Source organism: Dioscorea cayenensis, chromosome 3 (assembly GCF_009730915.1).
Source record: "Dioscorea cayenensis subsp. rotundata cultivar TDr96_F1 chromosome 3, TDr96_F1_v2_PseudoChromosome.rev07_lg8_w22 25.fasta, whole genome shotgun sequence".
Taxonomy (NCBI): Eukaryota; Viridiplantae; Streptophyta; class Magnoliopsida; order Dioscoreales; family Dioscoreaceae; genus Dioscorea; species Dioscorea cayenensis.
This window is the reverse complement of record NC_052473.1, coordinates 524,622-534,467: the sequence shown is the minus strand read 5'-3', so window position 1 is coordinate 534,467 and position 9,846 is coordinate 524,622. Positions and strand designations below refer to the sequence as shown.

The window sequence follows — 9,846 nt, the reverse complement described above, 5'->3', positions numbered from 1 at the left end:
TCTTTTTTTTTTCCATATATAAATAATAATAAAAAAAAGCACTCAACCCATGTCTTGTTTGAATTGGGCGGTGTCCGGTGGCACCACAGATAACATGTGCATCAAAGAGCCACTAGAAAATGATAATTTTTTTTGTAATCCGAATAAAAATACATGAGTGTCATTCTAACAATCTTTGTAGCAAGTTATCTTTGAGTATAATTTTAATAAATATTTATTTAATTAGTTATTACACTAGAAAGAAAAAAAATGAATGATTATTTTACTCACACAAACAAAGCGAGAGAATTTTATTAAATTTTCAATAATTAAAGTGATACATCAACAATACTTTTATTCAAATTTCAAAGTGAAAGGAAACACTCTCCTTACTAATATATAAGTTTATTTCTTAAGAAATTGATGGAACCAAAGAGCCGACTTCTTTGGATATCTCTTTAAATTATCATTATAATCAATAAAAGTGAGACCAAACCGAACAGTGAAGCCAGCATCCCATTCGAAATCATCCAAAAATGCCCAAGCAAAATATGCTTTTACATTTGAGCCTTTCCTGTAAAGAAAATTTTAATTAATTATAATGACAAATAATACACTAACAAAACTTAAATGCATTTAAATTTAGCATACTTGATTGCGCTTTGTAGATATCGAAGATGTTGGTAGTAATAGAGAACCCGAACATTGTCTTCTAAGGCATCCTTAAGTGGTAAATCCTTGATATTATTATCATCAACACCTAAAAATCAAGTGAAAAAATAATTAATTTGTTTGTAATTAATTTTTCTCAATCAATTTCTTAATTTCTCTTAATAAAAACTAACCATTTTCTGTGATATATATCAAAGGGTTGTTGTATTTATCCTTGATATACAACAAAAGATTTCTTATCCCTGGTGGGTAGACGAAGAGCCAACCTGAAGCTGCCTGTAGTGTGATCCAACTTTATCTCAATCAAATACTATTTAATGATCAGATAAATAAATTAATAAATAGATACAACATCAAATATATTTCATAAATAAATCACTCACTGTAGGACCAAGAGGCTTTCCCAAACGAATACCAGTCACTGTTTTGGAGAACATCAAAATTAAGTCCATAAAGTTTGTATAGTAACAATAAAATAAAAACTTATTTCAGTAATGTATATATACCTGATTGATTAGTTTGAGAATCAGTAGAGTAACTTGTGTTAACCAAGGAATTAGTGGGAGGAACACTCTGAGAATACCAAGTGGTGTAGTAATTAAGTCCAATGAAATCATATGATCCTTTGATGATTTCAGACTCTTGCTTTGTAAATTTTGGTAAACGATTTCCCACAATCATTCTCATGCTTGAAGGATAGTTTCCATATGCTAAAGGATCCATGAACCTAAACATCAAGTTTAATTAATTAATTAATCATCAATTAATTAGTTTTTATGTGATATGTATGTAGAACTGTGTAAATGATTCTTACCATCCAAACATAAAGTCTAGAGATCTTTGTTGAGCATGAATATCAGCCTTGGAAGTGGTGTAGGGTATGAACCAGTTGGTCACTAGTGTTATGCCAATTAAACCTTTTTGTTTAGCCTGCATAGATTGCAGGGTAATTTACATATCATTATTGTGCATCATCAAGGGTAATTTTTTGCTTTTTACTACTAAAAATTTAAAAGATAAAAGAAACAATCATTCTTATGGGTTTTTCTTCTTTTAAATTAATAAAGATGGAATGTTATAAAAACTTACTGGGGGTTTGATTTTCTAGCTAGTTTCCCCTTAATACTGAAATATTATACCTTGTAAAAATCACGTTGCCTTGCCTATCATTACAACTTTTATTTTAAACATCAAAATATTCTTTAATCTCTTCTTTTTGTTTGTTAGTTACGAGTGAAGATAACATAAAAATCAATGATTTTTTTTTTTTAAATTAGGTTGATTTTTAGAGTATATATATATATATTAATGTAATTATGTGCTTACACATACCTGATATTTTTCTCTGTATACTTTGACTGCTGCACCATGAGCAAATAATATATTATGAGCAGCAATGTAGGGTTCACGTCCAGAGTCTCCAGCAGTACAATTTCCAGCCCATGGTGAACACCTACCGGGGGCAAATGTTCCCATATCATAAGCACGCGAACAATAAGTATATGGCTCATTGAACGTGATCCAATGCTTTACTCGATCTCCAAACTCTTTAAAACAAACTTCCGCAAAATCACGATAATCATCTCTGTAAATAATAGTTTTATTCAATTAATTAACCATTTCATTGGAAAGCGTTTTTTCAAACATTAGCTTTAGTAATCACTTACACAATATTTCGGCTTAAAAAGCCACCATATTTGCTTTCCAATCCTTGTGGTGTGTCCCAATGGAAGATGGTAACATAAGGCTTCATTCCTGCCGATATATATATATATATATTGAGTGATTTGATTGGATAATGATATACATATAAAAACTTAATTTAAAACATTACCATGAGCTAAGAGTTCATTGATGAGATTATTATAAAACTCAACGCCCTTCCTATTAATTCCACCACTTAGACTTCCAGCTGCCATTTATATATTTAGACAATATACGTACACCATCAGTCATTAAATGAAAGAAATAATTACATCTCATTAAAGAACCAAAATAAAAAAAAAAAAAACATAAGAGCAATGATTTACTTGGCAGAATCCTTGTCCAAGAGATGGAAAACCTAAATGCATCCATGTTCAAGCTCTTCAAAAGCTTCACATCATCCTACATCCACAAGTTCCCATAATAATATCTTGGATGATAATAAACCAACAATTTTTTTTCTAAATATATTAATGTTGAAAAAGTATAATAGTACCAACCTTGTAACGATGGTAAAAATCAATGGCTACATCTCCTGTTTTTCCATCCGCTATTTTCCCTATCCATGACAAAAAATGTGTATATATACATATAGATATATCATATATAGATAAAGAAAATGCACATATTTTGTTCAAAAAAAAAAATGCACATATATAATAAGACAGAGAGAGAAAGAGACATGGTTGGGTGTGAGTGAAGGTGTCCCAAATGCTAGGACCTTTGCCATCCAAATTCCAAGCACCTTCAATCTGAAATGAGATTAGTAATAAAACAACATATATATATATATATATGAAGAGTTAATAAATAATGTGTTGAATGTGATCACTAATTTGTTTAAAGTGAGGAAGAGATTATGAGTACTTGGTAAGCTGCAGAAACACCACCAAACACAAAGTCTGAAGGGAAACTGCTTCTGTTAAAGGCTGCAGATGTGGCTGATATTAATGGTGTTGCAAGAAAGATAAGAAGAAGAAGAAGATGATGATGATGAAGAAGAAACTTAAGGGCACATGCACTTTGTGCCATTGTCAAGGTGGCCAAGTGTGTGCCTTTGCCTTTAACTTTGAAGGCCACTTTGCTTTTCATCCTCACCAGCCCTTCAGCATTTATAGAGCCTAAGATGTCTTTCTTTTTCTTTTTCTTTTTCTTGGAAGAGGAGCCGGGCGAACCCACTGAGACCCAGGGCGACGCCATGTGCCTCGGTGGAACAAGTGGGGATGAGACCGTGCTCACGTAAGCACTGAAATCACTCGTACACAACTACTATTCATAATTCCCAAAAATATACTCTCAGTCGAGAATCGAACTCTCACCGCTCGGTGAGAGCTCTATGGTCAAGATGTCTTTTTTTTCTTTTTTGTCCATATGTATATATCTCTATCATGCGGTTGATCTAAGAACAGTATTTTAAAGTGTGAATTTGTGTTCCATCATCATTCTTGGAATTTTCTTACCACACGAAATGTTAATCGTGGATCATGTGACCAAGCACAATAATTGAGCGAGAGAGAGAGAAATTGATGGTATTATCTAAAAAAAAATTAAAATGTTATCATTTTTATAATATTAAAATTTATTAGTCTGCTTAATTAGACAGAGAAAGTATTATCATTTATTTATATGAATAATATTTAATGAGATACAATATTATTTTTTTCATAAGATAATAAAGAACTTTGTAGTTTTTAGTGCACCAAAGAAATGACCAAAATAAAACATATGCTGAAAATGAATTTTACTTTATATATGAAAAAAAAACACTTATTAATTATGTGTGAGCCATGCGTTTTTATTTTTATTTTATTTAATCGTCCATGCATCACAGTTACAGAAATTTATTTATTTATTTATTTTTATATTTTATTTAGGTTTCAAAATCCTAGTCATCGCCTCTTTGTTTCTCCTATTATAGATCTTGGTTTGGATTAAGAAGAGGGAGAGATCTAGTTTTTTTTTCTTATTCTCCTCCTTTTCTTTTGTTTTGGTGTGTGATGCTGGCTATGAGTGTAATACTCCCTCGAACCTTTGACACCGCTGGAAAAATATATTCGGCAGATACTACAGCTACAGTAGTAAATTTTTCTACAGAGTAACCTTGTGGAGAAACTCTAAGTGGAAAGAACAAGGACCTAAGTGTGAAAGTTTATAAAAGATTTTTTGGTTAAAGAGTAATAGAAAAAGGATTGATATAAAATGTTTCTGGCATCCAAGGACTGAAAGGTAAGATGGAAGGGATCTTTTTGAAATGTTGTACTATAATCCAAGGACCATTGGATAATTTAAAAGGATCTTTTGAGAATACTATTTTGTAATTCAGGGACCATTCATGAGTTTTTCAGGGACTGTTTTGTAAGGAATTATGTTTTGAGGGACTAAATGTAAATTTCGGCTGAAAGTTAAATTTGGAGAAAAATCTAGAGCTTGAGTGTTGTTCATCTTCTTCTCCACCATTTTGCTACAGTAACCCGAGAGTTAAAAAAAAAAAAAGAAGAAAAATGAGAGAGATTGGAGAGATTTAAAGAGAAAGACTTTGGAGATCGCCGAGAGATGACGAGAAGTCACTGAGTCCCTTGGTAAAGGGTTATTTTGATGAATGATATATAAATTTTATGCTAGAATGTATGTAGACAATGCTTGAATTTAACATGTTTTTGTGAGGTTTACGCTGGATTTAAGTCGAAAAATCACGTTAGATTATCGTGATGATCGTTTCGATCGAAATTACTTTTGAAAAACTTTCAGTAAACACGTATGAAATTGCTTTGAAAATGGAGATGAGATTTTCGCTTTTACCATCAGAGTACCATCAGTAAAGTACCGAGATTAAAATTTGGTTTTGAGTTAATTAAATTGATGATTATGATGATTAGAGTGTTAATGATAATGGTTAGATTGAAATGCGTTGAGTTAGCCAAGTTGAATCTAGTTGGATCAAAACCAAGTTGCATTGAATCGATTGAGTTGAATTAATTTTGGTTGAGTTGGGCTCGATCAAATCAGGTTGAGATGGTTTGGGTTTGGTTCAGTTGATTTGGGTTATGGTTTTGACTGAACCAAGTTGGTTCAAAGGATTTTGAATAAAAATTGAGTTGGTTCAAGCTGGTTCAGTTTGATTGAGTTTGGTTCAGTGCAATTGAGCTTGGTTCAATGGAATTGAGATTGGTCTCAGATCGGTTTAACCGTGTTTAGTCTAAATCGAGTTTGGTTTTAAAGTACAATCAAGCCAGCTTTGATTATGCAATGTCGGATTTTTAACCGATTGGAGTGAAGTGGGGCCCAATGTAGAATCGATTATTATTTTTTTGTATTTTCTTTTGAGTTTAAATATATTATTTATTTTTATTATATTATTCTCATAGCTGTTGTTCAGCCTGGGAGGGAGTTCCGTGTCTAGCAAGGAACCCAAGGACACCTGAGTGAGTTGGTAGTGGCTATTATTTTAAATAATTGATTAATTATTATTATTTTTGAAATAATTATTTAATGGCTAGTATTTTGAAAATAATTGTTTAAGTATTTCTTTTTATCATGTTTAATTTGGCGTATAATGTTGAGAGTATACGTATATTTATTTGCCGTTGATGTTCTCCCGACAATCGTATTGATACATCAATTTTTGTATAATTATACGTGATTTATAAATAGTATAAATACATGTATATGTGATTTAATTATTCGGCTCATGAATTTATTTTTGGATGGTTATATATGCTTTGATTTTGGAATGATTTGTGAAATCACGCTGCGGTATTAAAATATTTTACCCGACAATATTTGTGGGATCGGGTTTTCATTCCCGCATAGGAATGGTATTTTCAGTATTTGGACTTTACTCGGATATGCATGTATCGCATCGCGAATGTTCGTCCCGGATAAGGACCATATGTTATGATTTATACAACTAGTATTGTTGCCGTGATCTACATGTTGGTTTCGATGGTGACGGCGGCTAAAGCCCCGACTCATCGCAGAGTGGGTTCCCACCGCCGCCTTTAGAGGCGGCGCGCGGACCTGGGCGTTGATTTGTCGTGATCAGCGGGAGCGTAGAGCCCTCGATCGATGATACATCGATCCCGGAGTCACCACACGGGACCGATGGGCCAACGCTCAAGGTTACGAAGACTGCGGCTCCCAACCCTAGTCGCGACTACGGCTAAGCTCGGGAGAGTTTTCAGAGCATGGATTTGAGAATGGTTTTTATATTATCGCTTATTTTGACATCGACTTTATGATGAATTTATGTTTCAAAAAGTTCTTTAAAAATGTATTTTGCTAGAATTCTGGTATTTTGGAAAAGTTGGAAAACTTATTTGAGCAGTTGGTATTTATATACTTTATATATACTCATATTTAAGTATTTGAAATTATTAAGCTCACCACCGACCAACCGAATGTGGTCAGAGTCGCAGGGAGCAGAACCTCAGATCACTCGATCGAGTATTAGAACGAGTCGTGGTTCAGTCCATGACCGCAGTGGGTCCCCATTTCTTTTATTTCTTGTCATTAGGGTCACGATCTCAGAAGCTGGTCAGATCCGCAAATTAGAGTGATTATATTTATCAGATTTATGTATTTCGAACACGTACTTGGTGAAAAATTGTAAATCAGGATTCAGTAGGTCTCGCTTTTTGTTTAAAAACAGGTGTCAGCTTCCGCTAAAAGGGAATTTTAAACTCGATGGGTGCCACATTTACCCCTGTGCAGGGGCTGGAGTGACATCTTTTGCATCGTAGTCGAGGTCGAGATATCCCTGGCTGGTAGAGATCACTGGTCGTGATCCGAGCCTAAGTTTATAAGTCATGCTCTGACTTTGAGAGGTTTAGTAGGGATTAGCATGAAAGTTAAGGGCCCAGAGAGAATTATTAAGAGTCTCCAATCTGTTAAAACCTAAGTTGCATATTAGGAACGAGGTCGATCAGTAGGTTTTGATATTCTGCGGCAGAGATCGAGCGAAGACACCGCGATCCCGATCACTGTGTCGAGATATTTATCTGAATTGGTTTTTATCCAAAAATAAGTTAACTTAAAGTCGCCAAAGAAGGGTATTTGGCATTCTCTTTGTCTGACCGGCACACGTTGATTCGCAGCTTTGATTCTGAAAGATACTTTGGACATACCGTGCTTAAGAATACGGAGATTAGCCCGTGAGTAACCAGCTTCTTTATCACCTTTCCGCTGATTCTTAAAAAGGCGTGTTATGATGTGACATCGATCTCGAGTTTGATTTGTCTGGACTTTGACTGAATTATGGCCACCCTCTAAGTGTAGTTTAGTCTGTGTTTAAATAGAGGAGAAGATCGACTTGCATTTTTTTCATCGATGGAATTTTTGTAGTGCCTTAATGATTTTTGAGTAATGGAACCAAGGCGCTTGAGACGATCGAGACGAGGACCTCCTCCAAGGTATAATAGAGAAAGAGTAGAGAGATATTTCCGGAAGAGCAGTGAAAGAGAGGAAGAAGAACAGGAAGAGAAAGTGGAGGAACAGAGGAGGAGAGAGGAGGGAACGAAAGAGAGAAGAAGAGATGGAAACCCATATCGCGCTTCAAGTACCCTCTAGCTCTACTCTTGTCAGCTTCAAAGATCTTCTAGTTCTATTATCGCACCCTGGTAATCAAGAACAAGCAACGACTCGATGTTTACGTCCCACAAGCTCGCTATGTGGTAACCATGAATACCAGTAGATTTTAGCTCTATAGTTGCTTTCCTGAGATGAGGAATATCTACATGGAACGCTTTTCACCCTAGACGAGAGTCATACGCCGTAATTGAGAAGGAGGTACTGGAGTTTCCGAGGAGTTTGCAGAACGGCATATGATGACGCCCTACGCAGTCCCTTAACTACGGTGCAACAGATGAGCAATGGAACCGAGAAAGGTTGAACCGCGTAAACCGTGAGACAAGGATGAGGTTCGAGAGACGATGAGAACTCGTGAATAGTAGAATAATCTGCTTTAGTATTATCGTTTGTGTGCTTGAGATGTTTGTATTCTACCCGTGTATTTCCAGTGATGATGTATTCCTACTTGTGAATAAGAAGTTGCTTTTCTTCCGGATTGTGGAAAAATACAAGATTATTTTTATCGTATGAGTTTTGGAAGTGAGGAAGCCGAGTAACACATCGGAAGAGTGTTGTATACCGTATAACACCGTGATAGAAGGAATCGAGTTCACTTTGATCATCGCAGATACTTGGACATCCTTTCACAGAGATTATTATTTACTATCGAGCATATTTGGAACAAGAGAACAGATTTGGAACAAGTAAGTGAAATTCAAAGTGATATCGATTGATGATGCTAAGGAAATTTTCGAGGACGTAAATTTTCTTAAGGGGAAGGATTAGTAATACCCCGAACCTTTGGATACTCGTTGAAAATATATTCGTGGTATTACTACAGCATACTGAGAGAATTTTTTTCTACAGAGTAATCTTGTTGAGAAACCCCAAGTGGAAATAACAAGGACCTAAGTGTAAAAGTTTATAAAAGATTTTGGGTTAAAGAGTAATAGAAAAAAAGGATTGATATAAAAATGTTTCTGCATCCAAGGACTGAAAGGTAAGATGGAAGGGATCTTTTTGAAATGTTGTACTATAATCCAAGGACCATTGGATAATTTAAAAAGGATCTTTTGAGAATACTATGTTTGTAATTCAGGGACCATTCATGAGTTTTTTTCAGGGACTGTTTTGTAAGGAATTATGTTTTGAGGGACTAAATGTAAATTTCGGCTGAAAGTTAAATTTGGAGAAAAAAATCTAGAGCTTGAGTGTTGTTCATCTTCTTTCTCCACCATTTTCACTACATGAACCCGAGAGTTAAAAAAAAAAAAAAGAAAAGGGTGAGAGATTTGGAGAGAAATTGGAAGAGATTAAGTTTTGGTAGATTCGAGGAGAATGGATGAAGTATTATTTTGGTAAAGTATTTTGATGATTTATTTATTTATATACTTGAATGTATGTGTGTGTGTATTTGGTGGATTTGATGAAGAAATATGATGGATTTGAGTAGAAAAAAACTTGGTATGTTGTTGTAGATGATGAGTGTATGAAATTGTTTTTGAAAAAACCTCAGATTTGAGTTGAAAAATTTCTTGAAATGGAGATGAGATTGCTTGAATTACTCGTAGCAATTCATCGTAGCATCGAGATTAGGGTTTTGGTTTGATTAATTAAGTTGATAATGATGATGATTAATGTGTTAATGATAATGGTTAGATTGAAATGGGTTGAGTTAGCCAAGTTGATTTGGTTGGATCAAACCAAGTTGGATTGAATTGATTGAGTTGAATTGATTTGGTTGAGTTGGGCTTGATCAAATCAAGTTGAGATGGTTTGGGTTTGGTTCAGTTGATTTGGGTTAAGGGTTTTGGACTGAACCAAGTTGGTTCAATGGATTTTGAATAAGAATTGAGTTGGTTCAAGCTGGTTCAGTTTGATTAAGCTTGGTTCAGTGCAATTGAGCTTGGTTCAGTGGAATTAGGG

General features: G+C 34.5%; 1 protein-coding gene across 2 annotated transcripts; it reads right to left on the bottom strand.

Moving 5' to 3' along the window:
- Positions 1–260: 260 nt before the first annotated feature.
- LOC120255476 (beta-glucosidase 13-like) lies at positions 261–3,459 on the bottom strand. 2 transcript variants are annotated; one of them, XM_039263298.1, is made up of 13 exons: positions 3,223–3,458; positions 3,038–3,107; positions 2,856–2,914; positions 2,682–2,757; positions 2,486–2,563; positions 2,319–2,406; positions 1,984–2,236; positions 1,466–1,581; positions 1,158–1,378; positions 1,035–1,072; positions 825–927; positions 631–739; positions 261–553 (listed from the first exon to the last, which is right to left on the bottom strand). In XM_039263298.1, the coding sequence occupies exons 1-13, from the start codon at positions 3,445–3,447 to the stop codon at positions 385–387; spliced, it is 1,605 nt and encodes a 534-aa protein (XP_039119232.1). In that variant the 5' UTR covers positions 3,448–3,458; the 3' UTR covers positions 261–384. The 2 variants fall into 2 exon arrangements, with proteins under 2 accessions (XP_039119232.1, XP_039119237.1); XM_039263303.1 differs by lacking the exon at positions 261–553 and having other exon boundaries at positions 825–943; positions 3,223–3,459.
- Positions 3,460–9,846: the final 6,387 nt, after the last annotated feature.

What these genes read in the sequence shown, in the direction of transcription:
- LOC120255476 (XM_039263298.1), bottom strand. Translation starts at nt 3,447, where the DNA reads ATGAAAAGCAAAGTGGCCTTCAAAGTTAAAGGCAAAGGCACACACTTG. An exon ending in CTTCACTCACACCCAACCAT is followed by an intron (nt 2,915 to 3,037) that starts GTCTCTTTCTCT and finishes TGTCATGGATAG; the next exon opens with GGAAAATAGCGGATGGAAAA. An exon ending in TATACAGAGAAAAATATCAG is followed by an intron (nt 1,582 to 1,983) that starts GTATGTGTAAGC and finishes CAATCTATGCAG; the next exon opens with GCTAAACAAAAAGGTTTAAT.